The sequence below is a fragment of the Pteropus medius genome, unplaced genomic scaffold (assembly GCF_902729225.1).
Source record: "Pteropus medius unplaced genomic scaffold, Ma_sr-lr_union100, whole genome shotgun sequence".
Classification (NCBI taxonomy): Eukaryota; Metazoa; Chordata; class Mammalia; order Chiroptera; family Pteropodidae; genus Pteropus; species Pteropus medius.
In genome coordinates, this window is record NW_024355008.1 from 10,763,151 (window position 1) to 10,781,744 (window position 18,594).

At 34.5% G+C, this 18,594-nt stretch overlaps 1 protein-coding gene across 1 annotated transcript in view; it reads left to right on the forward strand.

Moving 5' to 3' along the window:
• Window positions 1-16,805, forward strand: part of LOC120598141 (OX-2 membrane glycoprotein) — a 28,318-nt gene extending 11,513 nt beyond the window's left edge. The window contains 6 exon segments of the mRNA XM_039856921.1: window positions 8,361-8,699; window positions 9,405-9,467; window positions 9,470-9,530; window positions 9,532-9,698; window positions 14,747-14,880; window positions 16,724-16,805. Of these exon segments, the coding sequence (XP_039712855.1) occupies window positions 8,361-8,699; window positions 9,405-9,467; window positions 9,470-9,530; window positions 9,532-9,698; window positions 14,747-14,880; window positions 16,724-16,741 (782 nt within the window). The 3' untranslated portion in view covers window positions 16,742-16,805.
• The last annotated feature ends 1,789 nt before the right edge of the window (window positions 16,806-18,594 follow it).

The following is an 18,594-nucleotide window of genomic DNA, read 5'->3' on the forward strand; positions in this document are numbered from 1 at the left end:
ATCTTTTACATTTAGATCTTTAATGCATTTGAATAGATTTTTGTCTCTGGTCATTGATGAGGGTCAATATATAATTTTCGACTTGAGTATACAATTTACACATCATCATTTATTGGAAAAAACCATTTTCCCCCAATCTTTCGCACTGTCTTTTACATTTGTCATATATGTCAGATACCACATGTGTGTGGGTCTGTTTCTGACTCTCTATTTCATTGTATTCATCTAGTTTCTTATCCTTGAATTAATAGCACATGTCTAGATAATAAATCTTTAGTTTATTGCTGTTTTTTTTTTTTGAATCGGCTTGTCAATTTTTAGAATTAAATTTTTTTAAAAGCTGTTTAAAGTTTATTAGATTTTCATTGACTAAAATTTAGCTTGGAAAGAAATGACATTTTTGTTTTTACTATCTATGATATAATAGGTCTTACCACTTATTTAGGTTTTCTTTAATTTTTTGGATACATTCTGTAGATTTTGGTGGTGAGATCTTACATATCTTTCAATGAATTTATTTGTATATATTTCTTTTTATTTGGGGAGGATATTCTAAATGGAATTTCAAAATTTTTATTTTCCATTTTTTACTGAAACATAGAAATAATTAATTTCTTTAGAAGATATATTTTAGAATAGTTTTAGGCTTACAGAAAAATTGAGAAAATAGTACAGAGTTCCCATATACCTCCTTTCCTAATTTTCCCTTTATTGACATCTTACCTTAGTATGATACATTTGTTATAATTAATAAATCACATTTAATACATTGTTCATAACTGAAGCCCACAGTTTATTCTGATTTTCTTAGTTTTTATCTAATGTCTTTTACTGTTTATGGATCCCGTTCAGTATACCATATTGCATTTATTTGACATGTCTTCTTGATGACTGTGACTACTTTGAAGAGTACTGGTCAAGTATTTTGTAGAATTACCCTCTATCAGAATTTGTCTGTTTTTAAGACTAGACTAGGGTTATGGATTTAGGGAAGACCACAGATGTAAGACGCCAGTTTAATTACATTGTATCAAGTGGATATACATCAAATCTTATGTTTACATAGGATATATTTGTAATATAGTTAGATTTTCAGGTTAGACTTCACTCCTTGGTATCCCTAGTCTCTTAAATGAGGTTTTTTGTTTGTTTTCTTTTTTCTTTTACTTTTTTTTGGGGGAGGGTATACATTAAGGTTCATTTTGTGTTGTAAAGCTCTATACATTTTGACAAATGCATAATGTCACTTATTAACTATTAGAGTATCATACAGAATAGTTTCATTGTCCTAAAAATCCCCTGTGCCTCACTTAGTCAATCCTCCTTTCTAACCCTTAAGCCCTGACCACCACTGATGTTTTAACTGCCTCTATATTTTTACCTTTTCCAGAATGGCATATAATTGGAATCATACAGTATGTAGACCATTTAGACTGTCTTTTTTTCACTTAGCAGCGTGCATATGGTAGCTCATTTCTTTTGATGGTTGGGTAATACCCTGTTGTACAGATGTAGTTTGTTTACTCATTTACCTGTTGAAGGCATCTTGGTTGCTTTCAGTTTTCGGTGTGTGGAGGAGAGACTGCTCCATGGCGTGCCTGCTGACTGACCCAGGAGCTGGACCTAGGCCAGAGGGGAAGTTGTTTATCATGGAACTAGTTTGGAGACTGTTTTGATCTTGATTCCTGTGTTCTGACACAAACCAGCACCTCGCCCTTACCCCTGGTGCAGGCTGAGTCCCAAAAATAGTCTCCTTGTCCTGACCTGTTTAAGAACGTAAAGCAATTTCTTATGCTTGGAAATAGTCACATCCTAGGCCACATGACTATCTCTCCTCCACACCCCTACCCGATATAATTCTCTGGTGCCTGCTAAGTGGCCTGGGAATCCATTTTATCTTGCAGCCACCCAAGACATGCCGCATAGGTAAGTTTCCCTTAATGAACTCTTCTATTATTTACCAGACTGGAGTAGCCAGCCTCTCTGTTTGGTCTTTCCTTACCCTCTGTTGATGAAGGTATATTTTAAGTTCTGAGATCTTTCTCTGGGTCTACATGTACTAACAGTTGGCAAGCCAGCCAGAAAACTGAAGAAATGGACCTTGGAGAAGAGGTATCTGTGGGGGAAATCCTATACTGGCCCTCTACTTCTATGTGGGGAGGGGTAAGCCATATTTTAAATGTGTGTGGACCACAGTGAGAATACAAGGACACTCAAAAACTACAACTGGCCTCATGTGTTTGTTTAAGGAACTGAGCATTACATATTGCAGCAAGAAAGGAAAGCACATGGCCATAGCTTCAGGTTGGCTCTTTTTATGGGTGGTTTGGCCACCAATGCCCAGCTAGAGGCAGAAGCCAACGGTTAAAAAATTGGAGGCAGATCTCGGGGAAACCTACCAATCTTGAGCACATATCCAAGCTGTGGGAAGGACTTGGAACTTGGAAAGAGTGAAAGAAAAGGTGAGGGTGGGAGAATAATAGCAGCAGGGAAGAAAGGGCCTATAAGGGGAACTGGAAAGCGAATGTGGCATAATCTGGTTGCCACAGGCAACTTGAAAGAAAAGACTGATCATCAGCCTAATGCAATACTAGTAGAATTATAGAAAGTTTTAAAACCAGAAGAGTTCTGATTGATACACTTGGCTCCCCTAGGAGACACCCTAACATGTTCAGGGGAACCCTCTGGGACTTCTTCCTACTCGAGTTAGGCTCCTCTCCTCACTACCAACTCCTAGTATAGGATGAAGGCTAAGATCGTCCACTGGTGAGGGCCATGGGGGCAACCAGAGGCCTAACATGAAACCTGCCATCAGCTGGTCCTCAGAAATAAGCAGAGGGTAACTGCTTTGGTTCACACTGGTGCTGAATGTAACCTAAGACATGATCATCCTCAAAATTCTCTGCCCCCCTCAGTGTTATAGATGGCTATGGAGTCCAAAGTGTAATAGTCAGAAAAGTTTCCTTATTTCTGCAAATTGGGCACTCACTTTCCTTCATTGAGAGAATGAGGTCTTCATCTCCCAAGTCCTGGAAAGATACTGGGCATCAGCATCTTCCGAGGCCAGACTTTGTGAACCCCTACTGGGGAAGTCTGCCTTTGAGTACAAATAATCAAATCAGTACTGAAGGCAAAGCCAATTGGGAGTTGGTTAGTTTACCACCACCAGAGAGAGTGGTGACAGTTAAATTATTATTGGTTACCTGGAGGATATAAGGAAATAAAGAAAACCATCTAAGGGCTCCTCGCTGTGGGCATTGTGTACCTTGCACACCATGCCTTTAACAACCCAGTGTGGTCAGTAAAAAAGCCAGACAGCTCGTAAGAAATGACAATAAATTATAGAGAGCTAAATGAGGCAGTGATACCCATTCATGTACTGTACCTAATAATTTCCATTATAGTAGATAATTTGGCTATGAGAATGTACCATGCAGTGCTGGACCTGGCCAACCCCTTTTTTTTAGCAAACATCCCAGGTGTTGAGCCTCAAGATTAATTTGTCTTTACCTGGGAGGAGCCACAGTGGACTTTCCAATTGCTTTCTCAAAGCTATCTATATATCCCCATCATATGCCATGAATTGGTGGCCCAGGATTTGTCACTGTTTTCTTTTCTGACCCCAATGAAATGGGCCCATTACCTTGATGACATATGTTAACCCGTGAAGATTTACATTTACTGCAGAAAATCCTGCAGGCCTTGCTGACCACCTACAGGAAAGGAGATGGAGAGTGAATCCAAAAAAAATTCAAGATCCCGGCACTGCAGTCAAGTTCTTGGGAGTCATATGTTTGGTAAGATCTGTGTTATTACTGAGGCTGTCCTACAAAGTACAAGCCTACCCCATACCAAAAAATATGAAAGAGGTACAGGCTTTTGTGGGAATTTTGGGGTACTAGTGAACATTTATACCCCATTTAGCACAATGCCTTTATCCCTCATACCTTTTAGTCAAAAAGAGATACATATGGGACTAGGGAACAGAGTAGCATTCCACCTTCAAGAAAACAAAAAATATTGGTTAAACAGATCAAAGCCCTTAGATCAAATCTCATACATGGGTTTACCATTGGAATTAGATATTTTAGTTGCCCCCAGAAGGCATGGGATAGGTACTATGGCAAAAGCAGAAAAAAATATTACTAGTACTTGGACTGCTTTCTCTTAATTTTTCTTCTTTCTTGCATGTGTCTATATTTTTGCTGTGGACTATGTCTCCAATGCAGTCACTTGTCAACCGAAGAAACTATCTCTTAGTTATTAAAGCCCCTTGCTGACCACTCAGGTACCTCGAAAAAGAGTGGGGCACATGAGATTGTAAGATCTGAACAGAATGGGGCAGAGTATGGAGGAGAGACTGATCCAAGGTATGACCTCTGTGTTTGTCTACATCCTCACCAAAATTCATTATTATAATTAAAAAAAAAAACAAAAACAAAAAAACTAGCCATTCTAATAAGGATATAATAGAATCTCATTATTGTTTTAATTTGCAGTTTCTTAATGACAAGAGATTTTGTACATCTTTTCATGTGCTTATTTGCCATTTGGTGAGGTGTCTTTTTTGGTGAGATGTCTTCAGATCTTTTGCCTGTTATTTAATTAAATTTTTTCTTTTTCTTTTTCTTTTTTGTATATTTTGGTACTAGTCTGCTATAATTTTAATATTTATATCCCAAACTCATAGATTGAAATTCTAACCCCTAAAAGTTATGGTATTACTAGGTGAGGCCTTTGAGAGGTGAGTAGGTCATGACAGTGGAGCGCTTATGAATGGAATTAATCTTTTTATAAAAGATCAACAGAAATTCCTAGTCCCTTCTACCAGGTGAGAAGTCTTTGACTTAGAAGAGAACCTTTACTTAACCATGTTGGCACCCTAGTCTTGGACTTTCAGCCTCCAGAACTGTAAGAAATAAATGTCTGTTATTTATAAGCTACCCTGTCTGTGGTATTTTGTTATAGCAGCCTAAAAAGACTAAAAAAAAATTTATATCAGGTATGTGTTTTACGGATATTTTCTTTCAATCTGTGGCTTGTCTTCATATTCTCTTTACATTGTTTGTCCCCAAACAAAATTTTTTTTTTGTTGTTGTTGTTGTTAAATAAAGTCCAACTTATCTTTTATTTTTTATTCATGGATCATACTTTGGATATTGTATCTGATAAACTCATCCCCAAACCCAAGGTCATCTAAATTTCCTCCTATATTTTCTTCTAGAAGTTTTATAGTTTTGCATTTTTCATTTATGTCTATAATCCATTTTGAGTTAATATTTGTAAAAGTTAATTAGGTGTCTGTATTAATTGTTTAAGCATATGGATGTTGTAGAAGTTTGAATAGTATCCCCCCCCCTCCAAATTCATGTTGATCTATAACCTCAGAATGTGATCATATTTAGAAATATAATCTTTGCAGATAAAATTAAGTTATGGATGTAACTTAAAGATGAAATTAAGGTAAAGATAAAATCATCTTGTGTTAAGGTAGGCCCTAAATCCAATGACTGGTACCCTTATAAGAGGAGAATAAGACACACAGAGACACAGAGGAGAACACCATGTGAAAATAGAGGCAGAGATTGGAATGATGTATTTACAAACCAAGGACTGCCAAAGATTACTGGCAACCACTAGAAGCCTGGAGAGAGGCATGGAACAGATTTTCACTTAGAGCCTCCAGAAAAAAACAACACTACTGACACCTTGATTTAGGACCTCCGACCTCTGGATCTGTGAAAAAAAAAAGTTCTATTATTTAAGTGGCCAAATTTGTGGTAATTTGTTATGGTGGCCCTTGGAAAATAATCAGACATTTAATTGTCCCAGCAAGATCCTTTGTTGAAAAGACTACCTTTTTTTCTCCACTGCATTGCCTTTGCACCTTTCTCAAAAGTCAGTTGACTATATGTGTGCGGGTCTATATCTGGACTCTCTATTCCCTTCCATTGATTTACTTGTCTATTCTTTTGCCAATACTACACTGTATTGACTATAATAGAGGTCATCCAGGCCCAGTCCTTTATTACACAGGTGAAAAAAATGGAAACCTCTAATGGTTACATAACTTGCCTATTTTCACACAGTGCAGAATCAAGCATAGTAATTAGGTCTTCTGCCTTCTCAGCTAACTTTTTTGCACTACACTGCACTGCATTGATTACTGTAGCTTTATAGTAAGCCTTGAAGTTGAGTAGTGTCAGTCCTCCAATTTTGTTTTCCTTCAATGTTGGGTTGATTATTCTGGATCTTTCACCTGTCTACATAAACTTTAGAATCAGTTTGTCAATATCCATAAAATAATTTGCTTGGATTTTGATTAATATTGTATTGAATCTACAGATCAAGTCAGGAAGAACTAGTATCCTGACAATATTAAATCTTCCTATCCATGAACATGGAACATCTCTCATTTACTTATTCTTTGATTTTGTTCACCAGAGTTTTGTAGTTTCCCTCATACAGATCTTGTTCATATTTTGTTAAATTTTTACCTAAGTATTTCATTTGAGGGGCTGCTAATGTAACTGGTATTGTGTTTTTAATTTCAAATTCCACTTGTTCATTGCTGATATATAAGAAAGTGATTGACTTTTGTATATTAATCTTGCAATCCTACAATCTAGCTATAATCACTTATTAGTCTCAGAAGTTTCTGTTGATTCTTTCAGATGTTCTACATAGGTGATCATGTCATCGTTGAACAAAGACAGATTTCATTCCCAATCTGTATACTTTTTATTTCCTTTTCTTGCCTTATTGCATTTGGAAGAGCTTTCATTATGAAGCTTTCAGTATGTTGAAAAGGAGTCATGAATAGGGGCATCTTTGCCTTGTACCTAATCTTAATGTAAAAGTTCTGAGTCTCTATTAAAATATGATGCTAGCTGTATTTTTGTTAACATTATTTATCATATGGTGAAAGGTCTTTCTATTCTTAGTTTGCTGAGAATTTTTATCATGAATTGGTGTTGGATTTTCTCAGGTGCTTTTTCTGCATCTATTGACATGATCATAGGACTTTTCTTTTTTAGTCTGTAATGTGATGGATTACATTAATTGATTTTCAAATGTTGAACCTATTTGCACACCTGGGACAAATCTCATTTCATTGTGGTGTGTAATTATTTTATACTTTTTAAAAAATTCAATTTGCTAATATTTTATTTAGGATATGTGCATCTATATTCATAAGAGATATTGGTCTATAGTTTTCTTTTAATATCTTAAGCATTTTCTTTTTTATTTTGTTCAAAGTTTCCATATCTCTGCTTATTCATGTGTTCTTGTGTGTGTGTCAAATTTCCATCAGAGTTTTTAATATATTAAATATAGTTATTTTTAATTCCCTGTCTGATAATTTAAAAATCTACTATATTTGAATCTGGCTTAGATGCTTTGTCTCCTCAGACTATTTTTATTCTTGGCTTTTAGTTTTATATTTTTTGTTGAAATGCAGACATGGTACCTTAGGTAATAGAAACTAAGGTAAACAGAGCTTTAGCATAGGTTTTATGTTAATCTGTCTAGGAGTTGGGTTGTATTTACTGTTTGTTGTAGGTCTAGGTGTTAAGAGCTTCAAATTCCTGTAGTTTTTGTTTTCTCCCCCCTTGTTATTTTTTAATTTCCCTAAGAACTTCTTATTAGAGTTTGAGCCTTGCAATAATTTCAGCTGTAATCCACAGAGATTATTTGGAGCCCTACTGGTATGGTATGGTAGTAATTTAAAATCTATGGTTAAATCTCACTCTTTTAATGGGCCTGTGTATTTTCATTTTTCTCAAATTTAGATCAGATAGGAAAGCTAAAGGGAACTGGAATTGAGTCATTGTTCTTCCATTTACATGAAAAAAGGCTCTGGTAAAATATTTTCCTCTGGAGAGTAGGTCTTTTTTATGAAAGACTTACCTTTGCCAAAGACATGAGGTGATTTTTCTTGGCTCTTCAGCATGAGAACTTGGTAGGGTTCCTGATAGTAAGTAAAACCTACAGAATTTGGTGCCTCCTTAAGACTGGAGCCCTGAGGAGTTTGTCACCTTCAAGCTAGTTTATGCTCAGCCTCTTGAAATTCGTCAAAATTACGTTACTGATTTCATGAATTTTAATTTGTTTTAATTTTTGCACTTAATAAATATTTGTTGATTAGGTGATATAAGCTAGAAACACTTTTAGAAACTGCATAGCAGTGGTGAAAAAGATAGGAGAGTTTTTTTGTTTTGTTTTTTGTTTTTCCTTCTGGGAAAGAGAAGCAAATAAAAAGATGACTATAAGACAGAGAGATAAGTGCTATGATGGAGGTAAGTCCAAGGTAGTATGAAAGTACATTTCTCTTAATTCACGCTGGGTTTGATTTTCAGATTTTCTTCATAGGATAAAGTACAAAAATAATGAGACAGCTGTATTGGGAGAAAATGTGACAATTTTCTACAATTTAACAACTCTAGCTGATGTTCTGCAGGTTACCTGGCAGAAAATCCACGATTCTTTGCCACAAAATATCGGCACATATAACAGTAAATATGGAGAAAAGATTCTTCTACCATACATAAATCAGCTGCACTGTAAGGTCATCGAACCCAATTCCTCATTCATAACTATCAGTGGAGTGACATTTGACAATGAAGCCTGCTATAAATGTCTATTTGATGTGTTCCCACATGGCAGTCATGAAGGGCAAGTCTGTCTTAAAGTTATAAGTATATAAATGTTTTATGTAGAGTCAAGACCATGGGGTTGTGGTCTTTGAAGGTTATGGTCCAGAGAAAGAATGTTAGAGAAGAAATGACTATAATAGAGGTCATCCAGGCCAAATCCTTTATTATACAGATTTAAAAAAATAACTGGAAGCCACTAATGGTTACATAACTTGCCCATTTTCATGTAGTGTAAAATCATATATAGTGTTTAGTTCTTATGCTTTGTCATCTAACTCTTTTGCGCTATACTGCACTGACTTTAATCCAGTGGGTAAAATCTATGAACCACATAAGGATTTTCATTGGGAAAAGCAAGGAAAAGGAAAAGAGACAGTAAAGACGGAGAAAAAGGAAATAAGGAGACTCTAAGAAAATAATAATTTCCCAATCTTCAAATTAACAAAATATTGAAGGGATAGTGATAGTGTCACAGTGTTCCTTCATTATGCTGCTATAAATTTAAAGTATTGAGGGTTATATAATGTAATCTTAAGGTTGAATGAAAGTGGAGATACCTATTGTTCCTCTCAAATCAGAGGGTAGTGTGTATAAGAAATGGAATCATGAGGTTTTGTCAAATGTGAGGAGAGGTATCTGAGAGAGACATTTTTCAACATTTTGGTTTCATATAAAAATTTTGGGAAATTCACCATTGAAATCTGGTATGACATTTTTATATTTAATTTTGTTTCATTTTTGCCTCAGCTATATCTGAATTAAAAACTGAACTCCAGTCTAATCTTGGCTCTGAAGACTTCCTTGGATTTACTTAGTCATGGGAAAACCTGCTCCTCAAATATCTCTTTTCCCATCACAAGTCTTGATTAATCCAGGAGGAATACCTTGCTCAGAGCCCAAATGGCACAGCGACTATCACTAAAATGTACAACATCTCCTTGGAGACTGTGAGATCCCTAAGACTTCAATACCTGATTGTGCACATGAATCATCCTCTAAGGAACAAAGAGAAGATTGTTCCTCTGCCAGTCAAACAAGAATGTAAGTAGAAGTAATAATTAACAAGGAAAAATAATTCTCTTTAAAATTCACTATCAGAAGTGTTTGTGTAGTCATCTAGTTTTAAAACTGTAAATCAATTTAGTACACATGCGTGGTTAAATGAATTAAATAAGGAAGATGTTCTCTAACCCAACCCTGCTTCCAGGGGTAACTGTTCTTATATTGCATATTTTTAATTGTTGTCCCCTACATGCTTTCCACTGAATTTCTGCCATAGTCAATGAAGATTAGACTCATTTACACCTCCTTCAACTTTTCCTCTTCTCAATATAATTTTTCCTCTCAGTATAATTCTTTTGATGCTTTGATGCTTACCTCTGCAACTTTCAGCAGCACAATTAAACCTCTTTTTTTGTTTTGTCCACATAGAAAGTCTCTCTTAGCTGCCTACTTCTCTTTGCCCACCTTCTTCCCAAGCTCTGCCAACTGTGTCTTCTGTTTCAAAGCCATAATTAAACAGGATATGATTTTCCTAAGGAATTTAAATAATATAATTTCCTATAAAACTTAATTTTTTCATGTTCCACCTAATATTCTTTAAAACTAGAGCATTTAGTCTCTATATATTTAGTGTAAATACTGATATATTTGGGTTTTAAAATTTCACCTTACTGTTTATATTATCTGATCTGTTCTGACCCTTTCTCTTCCTGAATTCTTTTAGATTATTTATTGTTATTTTATCCCCACCCATTAATTTGTTAACTATACATTTCTCTACCCTTATTTAAGTGATTGACTTGAAGATTATAACATACATCCTTGACTTATTAAAATTTATATTCATTTAGTACTTCTACTACTTCCCAGATAATGCAATGAGCATATATCAACTCTCACCCTTTGGCAATAGTTTTTGTGCATTTTAATTGTTTATATATTTAAATGTCAAAATATATTGTTGTTTTTCCTTTTATTTATAGAAATATTCCTTTAGGTTTACTTTTCTGTTATTTTTTCATCTTTATCCATGTTCAAATTTTTATTTCTCTCCTGCCCAAAGAGTTTTTTTTTTTCTCTCATGCAGGTGTACGAATAATCAATTCTTTTAATCTTTTGGTCATGCTTGCATTTTTGTAGAACATTTTTATGGAATTTCTAATTCCAGTTTGGTAGTTTATTTTTTCTGTATCGCTTTGACAATGGTATTCTATTGACTTTTGACTTTCATTAATTCTGTTGAAAAAATATCTGTCAGTTTTATTGATGGTCTTTTAAAAGAAATGTACCACTCCTCTCCCCTCTGCTACTTTTAAGATTTTCTTCTCGTATTTGTTTTACAGTTTTGTTATTATGTGCCTTGATGTTGCATTTTTTGTATTTCTCTTGTTTGTGTTTTTCACAAGATTTTTGAATCTGTAGATTAATATCCTTTATCAGTTTTGGAAAAATTTTGGCTATCATCCCTTCAAATATTGCTTCTGCCACATTCCCTCTCATTTTTTTCTGGGACTCTAATTACAAGTACATTAGATATGTAAAATAATTAAATTTTATCTATTTTAAATTCTGTAAGGTAGAATTCTAATATCTGAGTCTTTTCTGGGTCTCTTTCTATTATATATATATATATATTTTTTTTTATCATAGTTTCCAGCCAGTGTTGAGTTTTTATGTATTGTTAATTTTTGACCTAGTGTTATATCTGGTATATAAAATATTGCAAAGATGATTGAGGCTCTGAATTTTTTTGTCATAGCTTTATTGATATATAATTTATGTACTGTACAATTCATGCATTTAAGATGTATAATTTGATCATTTTAGTATATTCGCAAAGTTCATGCAGCCATCAGCAAATCAACGGTAGAACATTTTTATTACTCCAAAAAGAAAGTCCGTACCCTTCAGCCATACCCTCTAAACCCCTATATTTTTAGCTTTAGGAAACCACAAGTATGCTTTTTGTCTCTATAGATTTACCTATTCTGCACATTTTACAAATGGAGTCATATAATATGTGGTCTTTTGTGGTAGATGATTTTATCTTCCTCCTGATAAACTTTTGCTTTGTGTGGTTTATTTTGCCTTAATTCAATTATAGACTGAGATAATTTGAAATAGATGTTAGTCCTTGAAAAGTAAGTCTATTTCTTGTTCACTCTTACTTCCTAGAGTTAAACTATTTGGAGTTCCGGTTTTAAGCCTGGGATGGATACCAGCACCCTTTGTTTCTGGCAAGCTCTTACCACAAGTTTTTTATTATTCAAGCCATATTTGGCTGCTGAAATTTCTGTTCAGCTTCTCAGCATCTCAACTCTGACTTTCACTTTAATAATTAACACACTTGTTAGGGGAAAAAAATGTATCCAAATATTAGACTTGTTTTTCTTGGCTTCCTATTTTCACTGGACCTTGGCTCTACAAATTCTTAATGATTTGGTAGCTCTTTAATGTCTTATAAAATATTTTAACAATAATTTGTTCAAGTTTTCTTCATGTTCTCAGAAGGAGGATTGGTCCCAAACCACCTATATTATTGCTGGAATTGAAGCCTTCACTTAATATCCAATTTTATACTGGCTGTCACCTTTTCATCTTTTACCATTGTATTTCCATAGCTTCTTTGTCAGCAGGGCTCTTGTCACCATATTCTGAAATTAATGTGCTTTGACTCTGTTGTTCAGAGTGCAAGAAAACACAGTTTCCCACTCATCACATAGTTTTAGATATTTTCTATGGCAATAGAAAAGGGATCCTGTTTATCTTTCAGCTATGGTTTCAATCTCTTCTTCCAGAAGATATCTTCCTCCTTAAGAAAGACAGAAATTTTACTCTCATTCTAGCATTTCCCCCCAATCTCTGGATCTCTTTATGTTTGGGTGAATACTGCAGAATAAGTTTTGCAGTATTAGCGGTGGGTGAATCCTGCTTACCTATTAATCCATGATAATACCACACCATCATATCACAGATAATGATATAAGTTGTCCAATGGTACCTATTAATTTTCTGGTGTTAATGGTACCCATTTATTTTCACAGGAAATAAAGTAATTTTCCCCTCAAGCTTATCTTTCTCTTTTGTCTAATTTTTATTAATCTCAAGTGTTTGTTGCATTAGTTTGTCTCTTTTGAGGGCTAACCAACAACCATAGCAGTCACTGTATGTGGCACTGTTACCATTTGTTTAATTCAGCAGATAATCATTGAAGTCAACCATTAAGAGTTCTTTCAATAGCTGTTCATGTAATAATATTAAGACATGTGATATTGATAACATTCATTCATTTTTTTAAATAAAATAAATAATTTTATAAGGTTAAACTTAATATAAGTATATTAGGTTAAACCTAATATAAATAAGGGAATATAATTTGAACATTATCAAGAGCAGACTAACAAAGCCTCTGAAACTTTAATTCAAAAGAAGATTATCTCTTGTTTAACTTCGTAAAAAGTATTTGGGACATAAATCCCTGATTCTGAGGAAATTTTGTATAGAGCTTTTTTCCCCTCTGGTTTGTTGTTATTGACTTCAGGGCTGTGTTCACATTTCAGTGCCAGATTTTTCCCAGGAAGCCTCCTTCACCCAATTTGAATAAGCTATGTAGTATCTCATTTAAAAAAATCAATCTAGAATTAGAAACTGAGATACAGTGATGGTTGAACAGTTAAATATAAATGGTACAAAGTTCCTCAACTGAAAAACATACATACCTATAATAAAGTTTAATTTATAAATTAGGCACAGCAAGAGATTAACAACAACTAATAATAAAATAGATCATTATAACAATGTTCTGTAATAAAAGTTATGTGAATATGGTCTCTCTCAAAATATATAAGCACTTATCATGCACTATGGCTGTAACTGTTGCAGTTTGAGGTGCGACAGCAAAACTAGCACAGACTTCCTTTTTCACAATTCATAGATAGAAGATTGATTCTTACTATAGCTCTTAGAAACTTCAGCATATGATGATTTTTTCCTTTTCTTATTAAGTTGAGAATTTACCTTTTCATTTGAAGGAAGCACCTTATGGCTTTTCTTTGGCATATTTGAATTGCCATCATCACTCTCTTGCACTTTGAGGCCATTATTAAGTAAAATTAAGAGTTACTTGAACACAAGCACTGAGATACTATGACGGTTGATCTTATAATCTAGGTGGCTACTAAGTAACTAATGGACAAGGAGCGAATGAGTGTTGGAAAAGCTGGACAACGGGATAATTCACAGCTCTGGTGAGGATGGAGAGGGATGGAGCGAAAAAAAGTCAGATGGCATGAGATTTCATCTTGCTACTCAGAATGATGCACAATTTAACACTTATAAATTATTTATGTCTGGAAATTTCCATGTAATATTTTCAGACTGCATTTGATCTCTGATAACAGGCCACAAAAAGCAAAATCGCAGATAAGGGGGAACTACAGTAACACATTTTAGGAACACTGTGGTCAAAATATCTACAGTAAAAGTATTGATTCTTAAAATTTTACAATTTGTTTTTTTAAGAGTGCGGGCTCTGGAGTCAGGCAGAACTGAATTTGCTTCCTAGTTTTGCCACCTAATCACTTGTATCTTTGGGCAAAATTCCCATTTGTATGTGATAATTGCACTCAGTTGATGTAAATAATCCTTGTACAATGCTTATTACATTGCTTAGAACATTAATCTTAAATGCTAATAATTATTATTATAAATTTATTTTCAGAGATTATTACACACTCTTTGGAAATTCCACTTTAGTAATTGGGTAATATTTTATCAAGTGTCTACATTATATTTTGAGTAAACATTTTCAGGTGGTTATATCTAGGTGAATATTTAGGTGGTTATATCTTTTTTTATTCTTAAGAGTGGTAGGATAATATGAAATATCTCCCTTCGATTTGAATATGCATTAGTATGTTCATTTGTAAAATAGAATTTGGCAAATAATCTTAAAATATCCATTTCAATGTCAACAAAGCAGTTGTGTATCAAAAGAGCATTGCGGTTTAAAGGTACCATAATGGCAGTATGGTATATAGAAAAGAAGCATAGTTATAAAGAATGTGTTTCTGGTTTGTGTTTTTCAGGTACTTCTGGTTTTTCTTATATTTGGCTGTCTATAGTTGTTACACTCATAATTTTCTATGTACTTGCTTTATCATTCATATTGTTCAGAGAAAGAAAAAATAAGTCGTGTTTCTACCCATCTATAATAGAGAAGGTGGGTAATATATGGTTAGTTTCAAATATGAAAAACAAAACAAAACAAAACCTGTTCCAAAAGCTCTGTCAAAATTTTTCATGGAAAGAAACATCATGAAAACTCTTTTCCGTATGCTTGGTAATTCTTGCAGTCAAAAATTTGTCTTTGTTCAACTGATACCCTAATTGAGATCATTAGAAAGGTCAGCTGTTAGTAATTCATGCTTATGGTAAATTGAGTTTAAGATTCTTTCTTGAGGATAGCTTTTTTTTAATTCCCCCCCACCCTACTTCCACCCTTGACCTATGGAGGTTGCTGTCTCCCCTTAAGCACTGGATCTCTGAAGGCAGGGCATCTCTTCCCATGCACCTGAGGCCTGGGGTCTGGCATACCCGGGGCCTGGCGCACCCGGGGATAGGGGTGGTTCCTGGGCTGGGGCTCGAACCCAAAACCTTCTGTGTGTAAAGTAGACGTACTAACCACTACTCTATGGAACCACTCCGAGGACAGATTTTGACAGGGGATAGCTTGTGAACTTCAGACAATCAGTGGATGGAAAATCCACTAAGTGGTGGAAAAAGCTGAGATTGGAAGCTTGAAATTAATCTACCTGACAAAGCCACAGTAAGATGAAAGTGGTGTTACTTTACAGGACTAATATGAGAAATATAGACTCATTTATTCAACAAATACTTCTGGAGTGCTGATGCATTGCTATGCATTATTCTCAGTAGGGGAGACAGAGACAGACAACAAAAAATATTGAGTAGCAATAAGTACTATTTAGAATATAGAACAGAATGATATAATTGAAAAAGCCTATGGGGCTAGTTTATGTTGTGTGGTCTCTCTGAAGAGGTGACATTTAAACTGAGAACTGAGTGAAAAAAAAGTTGTGAGTGAAGTTCTTGATGAAGACTGTTCTAGACAAAAAAAAAACAAAAAACTGTTCATGTAAACCCCAAGGAGGGAATGAGTTTGGTGTGTCCCAAGGTGGGGAAAAAATATCAGTGTAGCTAAAACAATGATTTAGAAATAGAGATGGGAGCCAGAAAAGGTAAGGCCTGGAAAGGGATTTGGGTGTTTTACTATTTGCAATATCAGTCCACTGAAGTATTTAAAACAAGAGAGTACAAGGATTTCATTTATACTTTAGAAAGATCTCTCTTGCTGGAGTGTGGATAGAGCTTCTTGCAAGTCAAGAATGAAAGAAAGGAGATTTTTAAAGAGATGATTGCTATAATGAAGATAAGATGGGGATCAATAATGGTCTGGACTAGGATGGTAGCAGTGGGAAATGAAGGATTAAGAATATATTTAGTATGACAAGGTGTGCTGATGAATAAGATGTAGAAAAAGAATGAAAGAGAAAAATTATCATGATGATTCTAAACTTTTTGGTATAGATGAAGGAACCTTTTACAAATATGGGAAAAATTAGAGGAAGAACAAACTATGGATGGTTCTATTTTGAATATGTCAATTTTCAAATGCCTATTTGAATCCAAGGGACTATGTCAATTATCTATATATATGAATTTGAAATACAGAGCATATAAGGACAAGAGATATAAATTTGTGAGTATAGTGGGTATGTTCTCCAAAAGATAACATGAAGTATGACTTTCACTATTATAGAGTAGAAATAACTTGCAAATTCTGTATTGGTGTACTTTTATCCCAAACTAAGCATTGAAAAGATATTTTGATCAATCTCTCAAGAGAATTTGAATCTGAATCTCCCAATTTTTATTCATAGCATACTCGTATAATGGCAGTGCTTTGTAATGTCCTGTGTAGGTCGTAAGAAGTGTTTGGGTTAGATTCAACTATGGATACATCAATATTATTATATCCTTAGGTCAGAGAATGTACTTGAAACCATACTCCAGCTGAGATGGCCTGAAACAGAGACTTATGAGCCACTTTCCTTCTGCACACAGGTAATTTGCAGGTGTGTTGATTTTTGCTGTCATTGTGTATACTTTAAATGTACGACTTAATGTCCCATATTAAATCATCTATTTGGCAGCAGCAAGTATCATTTTTTAAATAAATGGAAACAAAGATTTGTTTATATAATCCAGTTTCATGAACTGGCGGTTTCAGATGAGGTTATACTAATGTGTTTGAACACTTCTATTCATCCTCTGATTCAGGGCCACTCCCACCATCACCAAATGAATGGCTGCTTTGTAGTTTTTTTTTCCTGATTATTAATAAGTATGAGCATGTCTTCATATATTTGTTAATTATTTAGGTTTCCCCTTCTGTGAAGTTCTTATCTGTATCTTCATGTGATTTCCAGTTGGTTGCCTATATTCACAGAAATTCTTTGTATTCTAGATTCTTTACAGACTAGATCTTGATTATTTCTCCTTACATGGCATCATTCTTAAATTTCTCAGTTATATCATTGAAAGAGCAGAAGTCTTTAATGACTTAATATTGTTAAATCCATCTATTTTCACCTAACAGTGTGAGTATGAGGTCTTACTTAAGAAGTCCTCATTCACCTCTTTTCATAATAATATAATCTTATTTATTATCTTCATTATTTTCTATTTTATATTTAGGTCTTCACACTTTGGTACATAATGTAGGGTATATAGTGTTAATTGTCGTTGTGTATTGAGCTAGATTTTCTAACATCTACTGCTATAAAACCTGTTCTTTCCCTTCTGATGAGCTTTACTTCCAGCTCTCCCAGATAAAACTTTCTGCTGATAGGGTAGATAGATAGGGAAATACGAGCCAGAGGCTACAAGACCCGTTTAGTAGAAAAATGTACATAACAGTACATTACAGTTAAAAGTTTACCTAAAACTAGACAGAAAAAGAAGATATCTGGCTGCTTCTGGTGTCTCCCTCATTCCCCCGTGGTCAGTTAACTACAGAGGACAACTATATGACCTTACTCTAAGGGAGCTCAGCTAGTATGGGCAAAATTAGTTAACTGAGCATATGGCTATACTCAGAATTGCCACAGCGCAGGCATCTAGGGCATGCACTACGCATACCTCGGCCAGGGTGAAATGTTCAGAGGGAGGAGCTGGAAATTTGGGATGGAAGAGACAGAAGGAGAACAAAGAAACTTTATTACTAATATAAACCCCTGGCCCTCAACTCCTCAGAGCACTCGATCTTCTATCAAAGTGCCCACTTAGACTTCTCCCAAGCGTACTTTTCTTTGCTTAATAAAATTGCTTCTTCTTGCTACCTTTTCTCTACTGTGTCTTCTTTAAGCAAAAGACCTCCACGCAAATCTCTCTTGGGGATCCAATGACCGAGCTCCGAACTCACACAGTGCAGACAACTAAGCACTGTTGTAATAGTGTCATTGTTTAACTTCTTACCTCTTCAAAATTATATATGGATTTTATTACTATGGTCTTCTGTTATATGTTAAAATATCTTAAGGAGAGATTCCCGTTTTGTTAATGTGTCTGTTCAGGGATACACATACACATATCATAAAATAAGTTTAAGTTCTTAAAAAATATACAGCTGGAATTTTGATTAGTCTTACATTGAATTTATATCTTAATTTAATTTAGGGAGTATTGCTATCTTTACAGTATAATTTGATTCACTTAAATATATGTCCTCCATTTATTTAAATCTTTCTGAATGTCTTTTAGGAAAGTTAAAAATTTTTCTATCTGTAGGTTTAGTGTGATTTTTTGCTATGTTAATTCCTTGGTATTTTTAATTTGTCCACTATAATAATGT